The sequence below is a fragment of the Piliocolobus tephrosceles genome, chromosome 14 (genome assembly GCF_002776525.5).
Source record: "Piliocolobus tephrosceles isolate RC106 chromosome 14, ASM277652v3, whole genome shotgun sequence".
NCBI classification, from domain to species: domain Eukaryota; kingdom Metazoa; phylum Chordata; class Mammalia; order Primates; family Cercopithecidae; genus Piliocolobus; species Piliocolobus tephrosceles.
This window is the reverse complement of record NC_045447.1, coordinates 76,635,893-76,657,890: the sequence shown is the minus strand read 5'-3', so window position 1 is coordinate 76,657,890 and position 21,998 is coordinate 76,635,893. Positions and strand designations below refer to the sequence as shown.

The 21,998-nt window shown below is 34.8% G+C and overlaps 1 protein-coding gene across 2 annotated transcripts in view; it reads left to right on the top strand.

Moving 5' to 3' along the window:
* RIC1 (RIC1 homolog, RAB6A GEF complex partner 1) overlaps positions 1 to 21,998 on the top strand; it is a 158,526-nt gene that overhangs the window by 57,766 nt on the left and 78,762 nt on the right. For both annotated transcript variants that reach the window (XM_023213163.2, XM_023213164.1), the window contains exon 3: positions 6,485 to 6,564. In XM_023213163.2, coding sequence (XP_023068931.1) covers positions 6,485 to 6,564 — 80 coding nt within the window. The remainder of the gene's footprint in view (positions 1 to 6,484; positions 6,565 to 21,998) is intronic.

Sequence of the window (21,998 nt, the reverse complement as noted above, 5' to 3'; positions counted from 1 at the left end):
TCTTGATATCTGTTCCAGTATAATTAATTGAAAAGGTTATCCCTTCTACACAGCATATCTTTTGCACCTTTGTTGAAAATCAGTTGTCTATATATGTGTGGGTTTATTCCCATATTCTTTATTCTGTTCCATGATCTATTTGTATATATTTAACATCATTTTGATTACTCTAGATATATAATAATTTTTGAAATCACACAGTGTTAGATCTCCAACTTTGTTCATTTTCGAAGTTGCTTTTGCTATTGTAGGCCTTTGTATTTCCATATTAATTTTATGTTCATGTCATCAATTTATACAGAAATGTCTGCTGGGAGTTTGTTTGGGATTACATTGAATCTTTGGATCCATTTGGGGAGAGTTGCTATCTTAGCAATATAAACAAGATATATTTCTCTGTTTAAGTATTTTTACTTTCAGCAATGTTTTGTAGTTGTCAGTGTACAGGTATTTCATCTCTTTTGCCAGATTTATCCCTAAGTATTTCACAACTTTAATGTTGCTGATTTTTTTTTCATTTTCTAATTGTTCTTATTAGTATATAAAAATGCAGTTGATTTTTCTGTATTCGTCTTGTGTCCAGCAGTCATACTAAACTCACTTATTGTAGTCAATTCCATTGGGATTCCTATGGAAATGACCATATAAAAAACAGTTTTACTTTTTCTCCCTAATTTATATACCTTTTCTTTCTCTTGTCTGAATTTACTGATTAGACAATGTTGAATATGATGAAGGCATTCAGTCTTTCACCATCAAGAATGATGTTCTAAATATTTCATAAATCTCTTTCATCAAGTTATGGAAGTTTCCCATTTCTTCCTAATTTACTAAGAATTTTAAATCAGGAATGGATGTTGAATTTTGTCTAATGCTTTTAGTGCAAAGTATTGAGACTGTCATGGTTTTCCTTTTTTAGTTTGTTAATAAGGTAAATTACATTTATTGAACTTCGTTAAACCAACCCTGCATTCTTGGATAAACCCCATTTGATTGTGATGTATTTTTTTATAATGTTGAACTTAATTTGCTATAATTTTGTTTAGAATATGTTAATGAGGGATCTTGGCCTGTAGTTATAATGTCTTTGTCTGGTTTTGTTGTGAGGGTAATGCTGGCCTCATAAAATGAGAGAGGAAGTGGTTCCTTCTCTTCGGTTTTCTGGAAGAGTTTGTATTGAACTGATATTATTTGTTTCTTAAAGAGTTGGTAGAATTTACCAGTGATGCTATCTCAGCCTAGAGTTTTCTTTGTGGAAAGGATTTGAATTGGAATTATAATTTCTTTAACAGACGTTGGCTATTCAGGGTACATATTTCTTTTCAGTGAACTTTGGTGGTTTGTGTTTATCAAGGAATTTGTCCATATCATCCAAGTTGTTAAAATTATTGTCATATTAATAATGTGACCTCATTATTCTTTTAATACCTCTAGAATTTGTAGTGATGTCACCTCTTTGATTTCTGTTAGTGGTTCTTTTCTGCCTGATTGGTATGACCAGAAGTGTGTCAATTTTAGTGATCTTCTAAAACAATAACAAAAGAAACCCAGATTTTTATTCATTGATTTAATTTTTCTGTTTTCTATTTGATTGATTGCCATTCTGATCTCTGTTATTTGCATGCTCCCACATCCCCCACCACTTGCTTTGGATGTCATTTGCTCTAGTTTAATTTGTTTCTAGTTTAAGCTTGTCATTGATTTGAGATTTTCCTTTTGTTCTAATATAAGTATTTTAAGGCTGTAAATTTCCTCCTTAGTATTGCTTTAGCAGCACAAATTTTGGCATGATGTGTTTTTTAAATTTCCTTTTTTCTCCTTTGATTCATGGGTTATTTAGAAGTATGCAGTTTAGCTTCAAAATATTTGTGGGCTTTCCATAATTTTTTTTTATGTGTTTCTAGTTTCTATTGGGATCAGGAAACATATATTATACACATTTTATTTTTATACATGGTATAAACCCCAGCATATACTGCTATTATTCTTGTTTTAAAGCCTGTTATCTTTTAAAGAAATTTAAGTGAAGCAAATGAAATTTGAATTTAATTATTTTTTTCTGACTCCTACCCCTGTCATTTGGGAACTCTGTTTATAAGTATATTGGGCTACATTAAATTGTCCCTCAGTTCACTGATTCTGTTTCTGTTTTATTTTGTGGGTTTTTTTGTGTGTGTTTCATTACAGATAATTTTTGTTGCTGTGCTTTTATGATCAATGTCTAACCTGTCATTCATCCAGCCAATGTCTTTTTCATCTCAGATATTTTATTATTTCTGTTTCTAGAGTTTTGTTTGGGTTTTCTATATTGTCTAACCTTTGAAACATATGGAATGTAGTTCATATATGGAACATACAAAATATAGCAGAAGGTTTTAATGTCCTTTTATGCTAATTTTAACATCTGATTGAGTTATGCATTGTTTTGATTGGTTGATTTTTCATTATGTCTCATGTTTGTCTTACTCTTCGTCTTCTTCTCAACTCTGGAAGTCTGCCAGACTTTGTCTTAGAGCCCCTTCTAAGTGTGCTGACCCAGAAATTCTCACAAGGCAGTAAGCTGGGTAAGAGTAATAGGGTTCACTTCAGTTGTTTCTCATCTCTCAAGGATGACTGGCCTTCATTGCTTGATGCCAAAGTTTTGAAAACTATTTCATACATTTTGTCTGTTTTTTTTTTGTTGTTGTTGTTGTTCTTGTTTCAGATGGGATTATAAATCAGCTTCAGCTTATTCCTTCTTAGTTGGTAGCAGAAGTCTGGCCTTTTTAAAAAACAAATTAGTACTCTGGTATAAAATAGTGTGTGGTTGTGTTAGGAATAATTTTGATGAGTATTCATGTCAAAAGATCCTCATCACGTATATTTGAGAGTGATTTATAGCTTTCATCATTTCCATTTAAATATATTCATATCTATGTATGTATAAAGTCCAGAAGATTATACCAAAAATGTTTATTAGCTTGGGGGTAGTATGATATGGGGTCACTGATTTTAGGTATTTTTAAATTTTGAACATACACAATAAATTGAAAACAGAAAATATCATTTACAGGCCAGCATGAAGAATTTAAAGTGCTAGCCTCTTATTTCAGAGTTATTTGAAGCCTCACATGACAATATGTTGGGATAAAAGATACATCTTTAAATCATCAAATTCTTACCTCTTAAATTAATATGGTAATCTTCCTGGTGCATCATTCAGGTTATTGGAGCCAGATGCATATGTCTGTCCTTTCTTTCATAATTTAAAAAGTATATCCTAAGGGAGAAATGCATTATGGTTTGAATTCTGGAGTATCTGGTGAATGCATATGTGACAGAATAATTGGATAATTATACAGGAAGGTATTGGAATTGCTGCTTCCAGGTAAAGCATTAATTAAACATACTACTTCATTTGCCTCATGACGGTAGGATTTAAGTTCTTACTGTTTACAGGGAATTATAATTTATGGTACATGCCATACATCAATCACAATTTTTAAAATATATTTAATTTTGGGAAAGAGGGCAAAACTTGGCAGGTGCCCAAAACAAAGCAAAACACAAACATGCAATAATAATAACATCAACTATCACTACCTCCGGATTTCAGATTCTTCTTTCTAAAATGTAGAATTAGCTGAGGTAGTTTGTATGGTTTTTCAAACCTACCATTATTAGATTTACAGGTGAAAAATTATACATTAAAATTTAATATCCACACCTGACTGAATTTCTGATGCATTTGTTAATGTCCTTTTAAATTCCTGTTTCTGGTTATTTCATTCTAAGTATATTTGTAGAGATAAATCTATTTTATCCTCTATTTAAGTAGTGATGTTCTTTTATTTTTTTTCCTTTATCCATATGTATCTATGATAACCTTTATCCCTGTAGATGTATGACCCTAATTCATGGATATACAAAAGAAAGGGATAAGAAGACTTGTCATTTAAATTGCCTACAGAAATTGTTTGACCCTTGTGATTAAAACTACAAAATCTAGTAGTAGTGTGCCTTAGAGAAAGAAAAAAAAAACTATATATATATAGATAGATAGATATATTTAAAATATGATAACAGGTAAAAGAACTCCAAATTACTTAGAAACATTCGTTTTGGTGTATTTGTATATGTGTGTACATGTTTAAGGAAGGTATTAGGATTGTTGCCTACAGATTAAGCAATAGTTATATGCTTTATTTGCATTATTTTGGGGATGCGAAGAGAAGGCCCACTGTAACACTGCATAATGACAGATTTAGTATAACAACATTAAGATGCTACATTTTGGCTAGGTGCAATAGCTCATGGCTATAATCCTAGTACTTTAGGAGGCTGAATTAGGAAGATTGCTTGAGCCCAGTAGTTCAAGACCAACCTGAACAACATAGCAAGACCTCATCTCTAAAAATAATTTAAAAAATGAGCCAAGCTTGGTGGTGCAAGTCTGTAGCCCCAGCTACGCAGAAGGCTGAGGCAGCAGAATCACTTGAGTCCAAAAGGTTGAGACTGCAGTGAGCCAAAATTGTACCACTTCACTTCAGCCTGGGCAGTATAGACCCTGTCTCTGAAAAAACAACAACAACAAAAATAAAGCTACTTTTAAAGGATAATCCATTTACTATCAAATACTTTTTAAATTGTTCAAAGGCTGGACTGTTTATAAAATGTCAATAGTAAATGTCTTAGGGATCTGGAAGTATATAGCATTTACTATTCCTACAAAGCCTTAGATATTTAGTAAAGAGGATTGATATATAGAATACCAAAATAGTAAATTGAGCCATTATTTGTCATTTCAGCTAGTGCACTGTGTTTATAAAATTTCTAAATGCTGGTGCAAAATGGTGCATATTCTCCCTGACATTGTAGTCGTCTAAGCACTTGTTAAGATGCTGAGTATATTATTAACATTTGATACTCTGAAATGTTGAACTTTTGGCCCTGAGTAACTAATATTTCAGACAGCATTTTTAGGTTAATGTTATCCATCTTAAGCACTAGATCATATTATTTTACTTTTCTAGCTCATATAAGATAATAGTAAAGTTTAAACATTTTGAATAGTCATTAACGTGTTTAGGGGCAGTATGTGTGAAACTTTTGTTATGATTTGATTTGAAGCCATTTTCCTTTTGCTTCCATATTCTCCATATTGCAAGAACATAAAATTGCACATAAAGAATTAGAAAGATGATCTTATCTGAAGAATTTTCACCCTTTTTGTTTTGTGTCTTAACAGTGTTGAAATGCTAGTTTCAAATACATTATAAAATAGTAAAGTTAATAGTCAAAAAGAAAGCAAACCACCTGGCTTTACTTAAGAAACTAAAGTATTTTCTTTGGTTCTACTTGGAGTACATGCCCACCTCCCTCTAAAATGATAGGAATTCAGTATTACTGTAAAGTAGTTTGGGCAAAACGCTGCCACTTCACTGTTATGCCTAAAAATGTTTGGCTAGAAACAGCTAAATATAATATTTTATACTTACAGAAATGTAAAAGGGTTGTTTGAACTTCACAAATGTATGTCATGACACAGATGAATGTCATGATCATGTAACAGTACTGTTTTTAATACAATTTTTTGGGGGGGAGGGGGGGACAGAGTCTTGCTCTGTGGCCCAGGCTGGAGTGCAGTGGCGCGATCTCAGCTCGCTGCAAGCTCCGCCTCCCGGGTTCACGGCATTCGCCTGCCTCAGCCTCCCGAGTAGCTGGGACTACAGGCGCCCGCCACCACACCCGGCCAATTTTTTTTGTATTGTTTTAGTAGAGACAGGGTTTCACCATGTTCGCCACGATGGTCTCAATCTCCTGACCTCGTGATCCGCCCTCCTCGGCCTCCCAAAGTGCTAGGATTACAGGCGTGAGCCACTGCGCGGGCCTACAATTTGTTTTTAAAAAATATTTTGTTAACTTAGAAAAATGAACTAGCTGATACTCAAATTTTGGAAGTTAAAGGTTTGCTCTGTTTTATGTCTGTATCTTGGGCTATATTTTGTAGTAAATCAGAGACCAAAAGATTGATTTTGAAATATATAAATATGCTGTTCTGAAGTTAATTTGTTCTGTGTAAACTTTGAGTAAGCATTTTGTCTTAAAGGTGTAATAAAGCCATAAAGTGGCATTATTGCTTTATAAACTTAGAATAATAATTTGCCATATTACTGCAGAGTTCAAAAAGTACTATATATTTTGCAAAATAATGACTCATTATTGAATAATACAGTTATTTGAGAGTATTCGTGTCTAGAATATTTTATGAAGTACTGATTTCACTGACATATTTTGAAATATTTTCAAATCTGTAAAAACTCTTTTTTTCAACATGGGTTATATTAAACAAGTGACTTTTATTTGCATAATTAGGCTATAATTCTCCAGGGGAGGGTACTGGAGAGTAAAATTTTTTTCAAAGTAAGAATTTATAAAATTAAAATTCACGGTTACAGTTATAGCCTTACTCTTTAATTCATGATTAATAAAATTTCTCTTTCAGACAGCAAATGGATACATCTTGTTTTTTCATATTACATCTACAAGAGGGGACAAGTACCTTTATGAACCAGTGTATCCCAAGTAAGTTTGTTGCCTTTCATTCTTTTAATATGTGATTCACAGGCTTTATGTTCAGAAAAACATTACAGTTTTGAGTTGTCTGTAGTGATTAGAATAAAACTAAGCCAGCATTTTCCAAATAGTGTTTCAAAAATTACCAGGTCTTTGAACTATCATGTCTTGAATAAAGAATTCTTTAAGTCTGGGAATCTTGATGATAAACTATATCAAGACTATTTTCTTGGGCATTCAGAATTACTGTTATTATACTCCAGGTCTAGCATTTCTCAGTCCTTATTAGGGAAGAGCTATGAGATGGTGAGAGGAAGAGTTGAAATGTTGGTAAGTTACAAGTACTTTCACGTGTGCTTTTGTATATGCATAGAAAAAAAGAACCCCAGAGAGTTATTACCCCTTGATTTAAATTTGGGAAAAACATGGACTTTTGCCCTTTACACTGTGTAGTTATGTATGTTTTTAATTTTTTTCCTTATAGCAGGCCTTAATTGTTGAAATAAAAGAACCTACAATTGTAAAGCATTCCATCTTTAAAAAAAAAAAAAAACAAGCCATAAAGCCAGATAAAAATATAAGAGCATTTATCACATTTCTAGATGGTGGGAGACATCCAAAGTTTCATAGGTATGTAAGAAATTAAAGAGAAAGACAGATTTTATTGTGTGAAAAGTTTAAATTTTTGAATATTAACAGAAAAAAAGAGAAAAACATTAATAGCAAGTAACTTGGGAAAAATATTTGTAGTTAATAGGGCCAAGTCTTACTACTTTTATATAAAATAGATATATAAACTGCCAATAAGCACTCAGAGATTCCAGTAGATAAATAGGGAAAAGTAGTCTCATAAAAGGAAATACTGTAACTAACAAACTCAAGAGAAAGAATTTAGACCCAGTAGTAACCCAAATAAAATAAACATTAAATATAACCATTTTTTCAACCCACACATTTTAATATATTAAAATAGTTTTTAAAAATTGTTACTGCTATCTGAAGTATAATAAAAGTTGTGTTGCACACTTCTGATACACCAAGGTGTGATAATAGGGAGTTGATTAACAAGTTAACTGTGGTACATCCTTCTCTTACGGTGATATGTAGTCATTATGTCTCAGAAAAATTTATAAACTTAAGAACCTGACCATATTATAATGCCAAGTGAAGAAACGAGTCATGCAAAATTATATATGTAATATGACCACAACTATATAAAACAAAACAACGAAAGTCATCTAAAGACAAAATCTAGGCCGGGCGTGGTGGCTCAAGCCTGTAATCCCAGCACTTTGGGAGGCCGAGACGGGCGGATCACGAGGTCAGGAGATCGAGACCATCCTAACAGGGTGAAACCCCGTCTCTACTAAAAAAAAAAAAAAAAATACAAAAAACTAGCCAGGCGAGGTGGCAGGCGCCTGTAGTCCCAGCTACTCGGGAGGCAGGAGAATGGCGTGAACCCGGGAGGCAGAGCTTGCAGTGAGCTGAGATCCGGCCACTGCACTCCAGCCTGGGCGACAGAGCCAGACTCCGTCTCAAAAAAAAAAAAAAAAAAAAATCTAGAGCAATACAATACAAATATTTATAGTAATTGCTCCTGAATGTAGAACTGTAGTGATTCTTCTGCTTTTCAACTCTTAAATTTTCAACTAGTTAGATTTTCTTGATGGTATAGCCACTTGTTTTTGTAACAAATATAGTGCTGAAGTATTCAGTTTTGGAAATCTTTAAAGTACAGACATTTTTTTGATGATGGGATTCAATTTAATTTGGTTATTTTTCAATAAAAATAGTGCAAAGAGTTTTGACACATAAATATAGTGCAAAATGATAGGAACATCATGATGTAGTTAGACATTTTAAATTCAGTTTTATGGATAAAACTGAAAATAAAGGAATTGTTTTCATTCTAAGTGATAATTTTGTGATTCTTTTGAAGAACTGTTATAATCAATGACTAAAATTAGATTTACTTGCGCATTTTGAACTATTATGTTTGTTTTATTGCTTAATTTAGACATGTTCCTATAAATAAAGAGCAATAATCAGAAACAACAATTTAACTTCATTAATTTATGTTCCTGTGGGCACGGTAGAGAAATAACTTCTCTTGAAACAGTGAAAATTCTATTTTCTTTATTTCAGTTCACTAATATAATTAAATGTTTATAGTGTTTTTGGAATGGTATTTTGAGACCCACTTTTTGTTTTCCAGAAAAGTTTTAAGAATCAGTTTGTTTCTTTTCTGATTCTGAAACTGCAGGAGACACCAATTAACTAAATAGTCCTGACAATGCATGAACTTTGCTGTGTTTGACTCTGTGTGTTAAGGCAGAGAACTAAATAAAAAACATACTCTCTTTCTTAATTTGGGCATTCTTTTCCTAAATTGAAGGTTTTAGGTTTCAATGACTGGCCTCAATAAAATGTGCATTGCTTTAGAGCAGCTTGAATGATCGTTAAAGATACAGGCTTTGGTGTCAGATAGACCTGGAATTAAATGTTTGCTGTGCCACTTTTCAGCTATATGATTTCTTTCAAGTTATTTAATACCACCAAAATCTTTCCTCATCTGTAGAGTAGGATAACAGTAGTAATCATCTCATAAGATTAAATGAGATCATTCGTATTTAATGCTTAAGTAAGCACCTAGCTTATGGGATAATTAATAAAGGACAACTGTTTTTATCAGTAATTTTTTTTAACCAAGTGTTTACTCCATTTCTAAGCTTTTGAGTAATTTTTAAGATATATATATATATATATTTCTACTTGATATTTTACTTCTTTGCCAGAGTCTCAATTCTAGTAACTGCTACCTAAAATCTCTTATATGAAAATAGTTCTGCAGATTGAAGTCAGCCGGTTGGGTATTTGTGTGCTAGACTATTCTAGTTATGTTACTTTAGTAAGTTTCTTGGTTTTTCTGCAGAACTCATTTGTACAATGGGAATAAAAATAACTTCTTTAATTGTTAAGAGGATTATGTGAATTCATATTCTTAAAACCTGAAAAATAGTGGTTATATAAGGTTTTGAGAAAAGTAAAGTTTGGTTTTGACAGTGGTATCTTCATTGTCATCTGTGCCATTATAAACCCTTGTGTAGTTCGAGACACTGTTCTAAGCACTTTTTAGTACTTATTTAATCTCTATGGCAACCCTGTGAGGTAGTTAGGTATAACTGTTATACAATTGCTGCACAGAGAGGCAAAGTAACTCACCCATAGTCACACGCTAATTAAGTTGCACAGCCAGGATTCAGACATAAGTGTTGCAGCTCTGAAGTCTGTGCTATTAATTAGTAATATACTGTCTCAACCCTGTTTATGCTCCATCCAGCTACTACTTTGGGGTTTATCTAGGAGTAGAGAATGGAAAAAAAAAGCAGAAATGATCTGGAGTGGTTTCTAATAGTCCTGAAGAATAGAGGCAGTGTAATTACTGAGGCCAGTGGTTAATTGTCCTCTTCTCACTTACTGACAGAAATTCTATTGTCTCTTGTTTCTCTTCTCTAAATCTTATGAATTTGTCACATGAGTTTTTCTAGAGTATCTTAACTTCCCTGTATTATGTGACAGCATCTTAGCCTCAGACTGCATATCCTTTTCCACAATGCTCCATCTGAGAACACAGGTCAGATGCCTCATGATCTTTCCTAGTTTCCACCTCGTGTTGTTTCTAGCATCCTTCCTATAGATGTTGGGAGTCAGTCTTCAACAATGGTGGCAGTCTTATTAAGTGACTCTGTACCTCAAAGATCATTTATTCTTTGATGAATGAATTTTCCATTTTAGAAATCTTAGATTCCATTGTATATTACAGTATCTCTTCATATTAGTTACACAGACCAGTGGGCCAGACTAGTTGAAGGTTGTCTGGACATTTTATTTTATGGCTTGGAAATTTTAGTGAAATTAATGAAGGAAACTTCCAGGGATAATTAAGAAATAATTTGTGTTTAGCTTTAAAATGTGTTCATATGCTTATGTTTAAATAGAAGTTTAGTATATCTTTACATTGCACATCATATTTAATTTCAGCATAATGAAAATAATTTAAACAAATATGTCATCATAATGTATACTCTGTTGAGAGCAGAGATTTTCCCCCCTTCTTCCTGTCTTTTCACTGCTGCTACTACTACCCTCTTTTTTGTTAGAGACTAGTATTATTGAGGCTATTTCTTAAAAAAAAAAAAAAAGTTTCTGTACTAAAATTCAGTACATTTAATTATTATATAGTAAAGATACTGATCTTTTTCACTGAAGAAAAAAAAATCACTCCAAAATATAATCAAATCTCCTTCTCCTCTTCCCCCTCCACCCTCCCAACATAATTTCATCAGATGGTGATACTTCTTACCAGCTCATTACTAATGAATTACTGCTAGATGGAAAGGAAGAAGAGAAAAGCTACTTGAGGTTAGCAATTTTTAACTTCAACACAACTTGCCCCTTCTAAAATCCAGCTTCTTTGCAGAAGAAACCTACAGTAAGGGACAGAAGCATCTAAATCATACCAAATTTAGAGGCAACAGGAGGTCTGAATTAGTTACAGACTCATGAAAGTTTCCCTCAACACGTTTCTTTCTTTTTGTTAATATGTTCTGAGTGTTTGTTTTCTAGAGAGGAACTTTAGCCACTTTTTCCCTGTATTTCTAATAATAAACCTTGTTCTGCATTCAGTTTATAAACTTGACAAAGTATGTTAGTGATCTTAATGTTTTTTGTTCTGCTTGAGCCTCTGAAAACATCCCATGTATAGTTTGATTTCAGTGTGTTTTTATTCTGTAAATGTGCATGGGTGACCTTTCACTATTGAACTTTGCATATTACATGCATCCATTACTTCACATTGTAGTTGCATGAGCACTTATTAATAGGATTGGTAACAGAGTTATTACATAAGTTCTGGATAGTGAAAACTACTCCCTTATTGGCCACACTTCCAAGGATGGCACCTGAGTCCAAAGAATGATAGGACTGGTAAAAATCTGCCCAATTCAGAGAGCCCTGCACATTGTTTCTGTCAGACTGGAGGCTGTCTCAATGTGTGATAATGTAAATGATAAGCAGTTTTTGTTTTTTGGTGTTTTGTTTTGTTTTAGTTTGGTTCTTTAAAGAGTCTGGTGAAAGGGTACTACCTCTTTCAAAAAACTCTTCTGAAAATTATTTTCATCCATGTGTCTATCCATTTAAAAAGTAATGAATTTTGTCCGGCTCTACACATTATTGTAGATACTAGAGATCTAACAGTGGAAAAAAACAACAAAACAAAAAGCCCTGCTGATAGAGCTTGTTATTCTTCTAGTAGAGGGTGATAAGTGAAATACATTATGAGTTAGGTGATCCACTCTGGAGAAAAATAAAGCAGGGTAAGGGAATAGAGAGTGGGACATGACTTAAAATAGCAGTCGGTGTCTTCACTGAGAAGATGACATATAAAAGGATCTCAAAAGATGATGAGGTAACAAAATATACATCTAGAGGAAGACCATTCTGGATTGGTGAGATTTAGCAGGTACAAAAATTCATAAGAAGATACTGTGAATACATTTTAGGTCCTATAATAATTTATAGTTAGTAAGAAATGATGAATTTTTTATTAGCTGTAAAAATGAAAATGCAGTCTGATTTTTAGGTAACTGAATCCTGGGAAAGTCAAGAGCCTTTTTTTTTTCTTCCAGTAAATAGCACCACCATGTATTTGAGTTTATTCACTCTTCCTGCCCACTAACATCAATAGCCAGTCTCTATCTAGTCCAGTATATTCTACCTTGTGTGTCATTTCTTTTCCCTCCTTGTAATTCCCAATGACAGTAGTTTGGTTTAGGTCTTGTCACTTTTCTCCTGGATTATTATTATATCATTTTTTTTGAGACAGTATCTCACTCTGTCTCCTGGGCTGGAGTGCAGTAGTGTGATCTTGGCTCCCTGCAACCTCCACCTTCCGGACTCAAGCCATTCTCACATCTCAATCCTGAATAGCTGGGCTACAGGCATGCGCCATCGTGCCTAGCTAATTTTTGTATTTTTACTGGAGATGGGGTTTCATCATGTTGGCCAGGATGGTCTTGAACTCCTGACCTCAAGTGATCTGCCTGCCTCGGCCTCCCAAAGTGCTGGGATTACAGGTGTGAGCCGCTGCACCGGGCCTATTACGTCTTCTTAATCTCAAATTCATGTCTAAACCGCACTCACCCCCTACCAAGCCAAACATGCTATTGCTTTGCTAAACTTTATTACAATTACCATCATCTTTTGTATAGTTGTATGAGGTAGAAAACCTTGAATTCTTTATTTCTTCCTCTGGATTGTTTCTTCATTTTCTGTATTTGTTCAATCATCAAATTTTATTGATTGATTATAGTTTTCCAGTGCCTCTGGAATTCATTTAACTCTACTTTACTCTCATTGGTCTTTTTAGGGGCCCTCATGTCCTCCTGCTTGTCTATTAAAAAAGCTTATTCCCTAACTCATTTCTCTTCCCCTAGTCTCTTTCACCTGCATAATGAAGTCTATCATTTGCATTGATAACATTTTTTTTTTTTTCCAAAACAAAGTCTAAGCTCTCTGGCCTGGCATTTAGAACCTACTTTCTCCTTATCTTGAACACATCGAACCTACAATTCCTATTTAATGCCTTGGTTCCTTTGTTATTTGCTGTATTCAGTGTGACTCCCCTGCTATCTTTTTTTATGTAAGAAATTTATCTGACTTGGTTTTCAAGCTCAGGTCAGACATCTGTTGTACTCTATAAACCTTCTGCCCTCAACTCTCCTATATCCTCCCCTGTACCCAATAAATAACTGATCTGGCATGTGCGTTCCCATAATACGTTTTAAAAATTTACACTAATTCTTGAATACCTTCTTATTAAAAAAAAAAAAAATCCAATGAGAGATCTATAAAGATAAAAAGTAAAAAAAAAGTGAACTTTGCTTTTTTAGATTCTAATCTCATTTCACTCTCCAGTTGTCCTATATCTCTTGAGTAAAGAAATACGTAGGAATAGAATTGCTGGGCCATATCACGTGTCTAGTAATTTTAGATTGGATGTTAAATATTGTATTACATTATCCATTGTCTGATTTTTGTCCTTTTCCTTTAAAGAGTATTGGAGGTTGTTTTGGGTGGCAGTTAAGCTACTTGGAGATCTTACTGATCTTTTGAGGCCTTTTGTATATTTTTTAGGATAGATTTAACTGTTAAGCTAGCTTAGCCCTTCTGAAATCGCCACTGAATGTCCTGGGTCTTTAACAAGGTCTCTCCATTCTGGCTAGTCAACTTTGAAATGTCTCCCAGTCCTGTATGAACTGGGTAGCCAAAAACCCTGGCAGTCGTTCTTTGCCTGTATTTATGGAGTGTCACTGTGTATTTTCATAGTATTCAGTAAGACTCAGGGGAAACTCCTGCAGATTTCTAGAGCTTTTCTCTGTGTGTCTCCCACATCACTGGTGCTCTACCTCACAAATAGCTGCTTCTGCTTCTTTGAACTTTAATCTTTTTCTCCTAAACTTAACAAGGCTGCCATACTATGCTTGGGTTCTCTCTCCCTACATGATGGACAAAATCTTAAGAGGTTAGAAGGTGACATCTGCCAGAAAACCTGTTTTCCTTCCCTCATGATATCGGTCCTGTGCTGCCTGCTGTCTCATGTCTGAATATGGTTGGTTGATCTGTTTTGTCCATTTCTCTTGTTTCTGGGCACTAGTTTGGTACCAGGTACTCTATTAGTAGAATAATAAAATGACCATCTATGTGTCCATCAGTCAGTTTGAACAATTTTCAGTCTTTTTCCACTGGAGTATATTTAAGCACATCCAAGATACCATTATTTAATTTCATCCAGAAATACTTTTTATTATTGTGAGCATTCCAGTACACAATGGTGAATGCAAATGATGAAATATGAGGCCTGGAGTTTTGGGAAAAGAAATCGTTCTGAGCCTTTCCAGAATTACGGTTGGAAAACTAAAGCCTCTTAGTCCCAGAATTTACATAGGACTGCCAGAACTTTCTGGATCAAGCCTTGCACATTTCAGAATCATCTCAAATGGGATTCATCCTCATTTATTGTATGCCTACTATCTGTAAAACACTTGCTATACACTGCTACTGAAGATGCTAATGAATAATTGTTTAAAGTTAATGGCAATATAAAATAACAGATTGCCAGGTGAATATCTTGAAAAGTCATAATAGTATTTCAGGGTAAAGTGATTAGTTGTCAAGGGAAGTTTTGTAAATAAGGGGACTTGAGTTCTATACTTGGGAGAAAAGTCAGGACTTAGGTAAGTTATATTGCAAGGAAAAACACTGTAATTAATTGCGTTCTTGAAGTTTCTGTTGCCCCACACCCCAAATCTGTGAGGTTATTTGCCACATTATTCTTTTCTTTAACTGGCACTTAAAGCATTTGTTATCTCCTGCACAAAAGAATCTGCTCAAAGAAATGGCTATTGAATTTGTGAGTCAGTTTTCTGTATCACCTGATCTAGCCCTCCAAAGCATACTTGACATGCTTTAAAAGCAGTCTTCTTTTAAGACTTCTGTGTAGTTTTTATGCTACACTTGTGGATATTGTGGTTTGATTTTTGTTTTTTACCAATTTGATGAGAAATTACTCCCCCCTCAATGTCCTGGGAAGTTTAACTAGTGGTTGACCCATCCCATAGAAACATTTTATGTTTTTCATGGCCCTTTAAGGGCCACTGATTAACGTGAATGCCTTATCATTCATTGGAATAGAAAACTGGGAGGGTTTACTTTTAATTATAAAAGTCAGTGTATGTCAAATACATTAATAAAAGAAAACTGGCTTAGCTTCATTTTTCCTACTTTCTTATTTTTCTTAGACTTGCTATTACTACCTCAAATAAATACCCAGTTTAGAGATGTGGAAAAAAATACGGCAATTGGAATCAGGGAGGCCCAGGTTCTAGTTCAGATTCTACTTTTTCCCAAGACTTTGGAAAAGCCACTTTCTAAAGTTGCTTTCTGTGCTGTGTGTCTGTAAAATGAGAAAAATGAGTTATTATTAGATTCTTAGTAAGTTGCAACTGGTATTGTTGCCTAGGTTGCCTTTTGAATTATGTAAATATAATCTGCCTCCATTGCATGTTTAAGACAATTTATATGTGTTTAGAAAAGAAGGGAATTCTAGTTCATTAACTGCAAGGTTTTAGAGTGAACTAGAATTTGAAGAATGACAAAACTTTAAGAGGTTGCCAAAAAATACAGGTGTACTTCTTCAAAAGCAAGTCTCAGATTGAGTCATACATCAAATGTAAGCAATAACAGACTTGACTCCTCTGGGGAATTTCGGCAGAGTATTCATTTATACAATACTTGAAAATTCCAAGTATTTACAAAGGTAGCTTATTTAATATAGTGTGAAACTCATTACATCATATCCTTGAATAATGTCATAATATCGATGAGGGAAAAAAATTGATCCCTGGCCAGGGCCACTGTCAATCTGGAATTTTCATATTCTCCCTGTGTCTGTGTAGTACTGTGGTTTCCTCCCACATCCCAAAGATGTACACTTTAGGTGAATCAGCGTCTGCATGGCCCCAGTCTTAGTGAGTGTGGGGTATGTGTGTGAGTGCGCCCTCCAGTGGAATGACATCTGTTTCAAGGTGGGCTTCAGTTTTGGCCCCGAGCTGCTGGAATGGGCCCTAGCCACCTGTAATTCTGAACTGGAATTAATGCGTAAATGTTTTTATTCATCTTTCTTAAATGTATGTATAGCTTACATTTATTTCAATGTCTTTTTTTTTCAAAAAACTGTTTGTATATTGCATATGTAAATAGAATACAAAAGTAACATTTTATAAAACTTTCTAGAGAGACAAATTCCACACAAGTGGTAAGGGCAACCTCGTGTCTCTAGATTTGTTCTGTTTCATAAATTGGATGTTAATGAATCCTATGTAAATCAATTTTTGTAAATAAAGTGTAATTGTTGGATTTTTCTCATCTTAGATTTTTGCAATTTTATCAGATTTACAACAGTTTCTGATATCTGTTCACTCTGATTCTGAAACTAAATTATATTATTGAATTTCGTATACAGTATTAAAATAGGTGGTGGTTTACCAAGATTAAACTTTAAAGCATATTTGAAAGTTGTCTATCTATAAATAAGACAAATTGTCTACAGAATTAGCTCTATATAGCCAGTGATGTGTAAACCTCTTGGCTTTAAGTGCTACAACAACTTAGAATGCATTAAGAAAACTGTCACACAATCTGAAACTGCGTTAAAAAAATTCCTTTTTTTTTTTTTTTTCTTTTACTGGTTTCTTGTCTCTCAGGGTCACAGTTCTCATGGGCTTCCCCCACCCTACCCCACCAAGTTTCCTTCGTTGACATTTCTGTTCTTTCCTTGACAAATTCTGCCATGGCTTGTGGGGAGACCACCTGATTAACCAATACGGAACTGGGAATGACTGACAATTCTTAGCTAGTTCTATAAATTTTGTTACTTTGTTTTTCTTAGCCCCAGTTAATCTCAAATAGATAGAAATTTAGAACATTATTGAGGGGATTATAATGGGATTAATCCCTTTTGCCTCTCCCGTAATGTATTCAGCTGTTTCATTTCTTTTTGTTCATATGCGATTTGTTTTCAAAGTAAAAAATCAGAATATTTATTTAGTGTTTACTTTGGCTTAAAAATATTCAATTTATTAAAGCTTCAAAATAATAACTGTAGTTCAGACTTTTAGTTTCATCTACAAATCTTAAAAATCTATTTGTAAATCTAGCAAATTTCAACACTTTTAGAGGGGAATCTTACAAATTAAATTCTCTTATGTGTATTAATGTATATTTATAAATATGCCTTATAAATATATAATAAACTATATATTTTGTTTCTTTTTAAAACACTTGAATTGTCTAGCAAGATTTGTACCATTTTATGAGCAGGTATTTCTGCCAAAGCATGATATATGCATTGTGTAAACACCTTCATTCTACACAATTGCAAACTAAAAACAAAGCTTATGGAAAAATCATTGGAACAGATCACTTAAGACTTCCTATAACGTTGAACTAGAGGAGTCACAAATAATAATCTTAATAAAAGTTAGAAGATACTAAGTTTTTTCTTTTCCATGTAGTTTCACAAAGACAACTGCAAGTTATAAATATTTTTTATTCTTTTTTTTTTTTATTATACTTTAAGTTCTAGGGTACATATGCATAACGTGCAGGTTTGTTACATATGTATACCTGTGCCATGTTGGTGTGCTGCACCCATCAACTCGTCAGCACCCATCAGTTCATCATTTATATCAGGTATAACTCCCCAATGCAATCCCTCCCCCCTCCCCCCTCCCCATGATAGGCCCCAGTGTGTGATGTTCCCCTTCCCGAGTCCAAGTGAACTCATTGTTCAGTACCCACCTATGAGTGAGAACATGCGGTGTTTGGTTTTCTCTTCTTGTGATAGTTTGCTAAGAATGATGGTTTTCAGCTGCATCCATGTCCGTACAAAGGACGCAAACTCATCCTTTTTTATGGCTGCATAGTATTCCATGGTGTATATGTGCCACATTTTCTTAATCCAGTCTGTCACTGATGGACATTTGGGTTGATTCCAAGTCTTTGCTATTGTGAATAGTGCCGCAATAAACATACGTGTGCATGTGTCTTTGTAGTAGAATAATTTGTAATCCTTTGGGTATATACCCAGTAGTGGGATGGCTGGGTCATATGGTACATCTAGTTCTAGATCCTTGAGGAATTGCCATACTGTTTTCCATAATGGTTGAACTAGTTTACAATCCCACCAGCAGTGTAAAAGTGTTCCTATTTCTCCACATCCTCTCCAACACCTGTTGTTTCCTGATTTTTTAATGATTGCCATTCTAACTGGTGTGAGATGGTATCTCATTTTGATTTGCATTTCTCTGATGGCGAGTGATGATGAGCATTTTTTCATGTGTCTGTTGGCTGTATGAATGTCTTCTTTTGAGAAATGTCTGTTCATATCCTTTCCCCACTTTTTGATGGGGTTGTTTGTTTTTTTCTTGTATATTTGTTTGAGTTCTTTGTAGATTCTGGAAATTAGCCCTTTGTCAGATGAGTAGATTGCAAAAATTTTCTCCCATTCTGTAGGTTGCCTGTTCGCTCTGATGGTAGTTTCTTTTGCTGTGCAGAAGCTCTTTAGTTTAATTAGATCCCATTTGTCAATGTTGGCTTTTGCTGCCGTTGCTTTTGGTGTTTTAGACATGAAGTCCTTGCCCATGCCTATGTCCTGAATGGTACTACCTAGATTTTCTTCTAGGGTTTTTATGGTATTAGGTCTAACATTTAAGTCTCTAATCCATCTTGAATTAATCTTCGTATAAGGAGTAAGGAAAGGATCCAGTTTCAGCTTTCTACTTATGGCTAGCCAATTTTCCCAGCACCATTTATTAAATAGGGAATCCTTTCCCCATTTCTTGTTTCTCTCAGGTTTGTCAAAGATCAGATGGCTGTAGATGTGTGGTATTATTTCTGAGGACTCTGTTCTGTTCCATTGGTCTATATCTCTGTTTTGGTACCAGTACCATGCTGTTTTGGTTACTGTAGCCTTGTAGTATAGTTTGAAGTCAGGTAGCGTGATGCCTCCAGCTTTGTTCTTTTGACTTAGGATTGTCTTGGCAATGCGGGATCTTTTTTGGTTCCATATGAACTTTAAAGCAGTTTTTTCCAATTCTGTGAAGAAACTCATTGGTAGCTTGATAGGGATGGCATTGAATCTATAAATGACCTTGGGCAGTATGGCCATTTTCACGATATTGATTCTTCCTATCCATGAGCATGGTATGTTCTTCCATTTGTTTGTGTCCTCTTTTATTTCACTGAGCAGTGGCTTGTAGTTCTCCTTGAAGAGGTCCTTTACATCCCTTGTAAGTTGGATTCCTAGGTATTTTATTCTCTTTGAAGCAATTGTGAATGGAAGTTCATTCCTGATTTGGCTCTCTGCTTGTCTGTTACTGGTGTTTAAGAATGCTTGTGATTTTTGCACATTAATTTTATATCCTGAGACTTTGGTGAAGTTGCTTATCAGCTTAAGAAGGTTTTGGGCTGAGACGATGGGGTTTTCTAAGTATACAATCACGTCATCTGCAAACAGGGACAATTTGACTTCTTCTTTTCCTAACTGAATACCCTTGATTTCTTTCTCTTGCCTGATTGCCCTAGCCAGAACTTCCAACACTATGTTGAATAGGAGTGGTGAGAGAGGGCATCCCTGTCTTGTGCCAGTTTTCAAAGGGAATTTTTCCAGTCTTTGCCCATTCAGTATGATATTGGCTGTGGGTTTGTCATAAATAGCTCTTATTATTTTGAGGTACGTTCCATCAATACCGAATTTACTGAGCGTTTTTAGCATGAAGGGCTGTTGAATTTTGTCAAAAGCCTTTTCTGCATCTATTGAGATAATCATGTGGTTCTTGTCTTTGGTTCTGTTGATATGCTGGATTACGTTGATTGATTTGCGAATGTTGAACCAGCCTTGCATCCCAGGGATGAAGCCCACTTGATCATGGTGGATAAGCTTTTTGATGTGCTGCTGAATCCGGTTTGCCAGTATTTTATTGAGGATTTTTGCATCGATGTTCATCAGGGAGATTGGTCTAAAATTCTCTTTTTTTGTTGTGTCTCTGCCAGGCTTTGGTATCAGGATGATGCTGGCCTCATAAAATGAGTTAGGGAGGATTCCCTCTTTTTCTATTGATTGGAATAGTTTCAGAAGGAATGGTACCAGCTCCTCCTTGTACCTCTGGTAGAATTCAGCTGTGAATCCATCTGGTCCTGGGCTTTTTTTGGTGGGCAGGCTATTAATTGTTGCCTCAATTTCAGAGGCTGCTATTGGTCTATTCAGGGATTCAACTTCTTCCTGGTTTAGTCTTGGGAGAGTGTAAGTGTCCAGGAAATTATCCATTTCTTCTAGATTTTCTAGTTGATTTGCGTAGAGGTGTTTATAGTATTCTCTGATGGTAGTTTGTATTTCTGTGGGGTCGGTGGTGATATCCCCTTTATCATTTTTTATTGCGTCTATTTGATTCCTCTCTCTTTTCTTCTTTATTAATCTTGCTAGCGGTCTGTCAATTTTGTTGATCTTTTCAAAAAACCAACTCCTGGATTCATTGATTTTTTGGAGGGTTTTTTGTGTCTCTATCTCCTTCAGTTCTGCTCTGATCTTAGTTATTTCTTGCCTTCTGCTAGCTTTTGAATGTGTTTGCTCTTGCCTCTCTAGTTCGTTTAATTGTGATGTTAGAGTGTCAATTTTAGATCTTTCCTGCTTTCTCTTGTGGGCACTTAGTGCTATAAATTTCCCTCTCCACACTGCTTTAAATGTGTCCCAGAGATTCTGGTATGTTGTATCTTTGTTCTCATTGGTTTCAAAGAACATCTTTATTTCTGCCTTCATTTCGTTATGCACCCAGTAGTCATTCAGGAGCAGGTTGTTCAGTTTCCATGTAGTTGAGCGGTTTTGATTGAGTTTCTTAGTCCTGAGTTCTAGTTTGATTGCACTGTGGTCTGAGAGAGAGTTTGTTATAATTTCTGTTCTTTTACATTTGCTGAGGAGTGCTTTACTTCCAATTATGTGGTCAATTTTGGAATAAGTGTGATGTGCTGAGAAGAATATATATTCTGTTGACTTGGGGTGGAGAGTTCTATAGATGTCTATTAGGTCCACTTGGTGCAGATATGAGTTCAATTCCTGGATATCCTTGTTAACTTTCTGTCTCGTTGATCTGTCTAATGTTGACAGTGGGGTGTTGAAGTCTCCCATTACTATTGTATGGGAGTCTAAGTCTCTTTGTAAGTCTCTAAGGACTTGCTTTATGAATCTGGGTGCTCCTGTATTGGGTGCATATATATTTAGGATAGTTAGCTCTTCCTGTTGAATTGATCCCTTTACCATTATGTAATGGCCTTCTTTGTCTCTTTTGATCTTTGATGGTTTAAAGTCTGTTTTATCAGAGACTAGGATTGCAACCCCTGCTTTTTTTTGTTCTCCATTTGCTTGGTAGATCTTCCTCCATCCTTTTATTTTGAGCCTATGTATGTCTCTGCATGTGAGATGGGTCTCCTGAAGACAGCAGACTGATGGGTCTTGACTCTTTATCCAGTTTGCCAGTCTGTGTCTTTTAATTGGAGCATTTAGTCCATTTACTTTTAAGGTTAATATTGTTATGTGTGAAGTTGATCCTGCCATTATGATATTAACTGGTTATTTTGCTCATTAGTTGATGCAGTTTCTTCCTAGCCTCGATGGTCTTTACATTTTGGCATGTTTTTGCAATGGCTGGTACCGGTTGTTCCTTTCCATGTTTAGGGCTTCCTTCAGGGTCTCTTGTAAGGCAGGCCTGGTGGTGACAAAATCTCTAAGCATTTGCTTATCTGTAAAGGATTTTATTTCTCCTTCACTTATG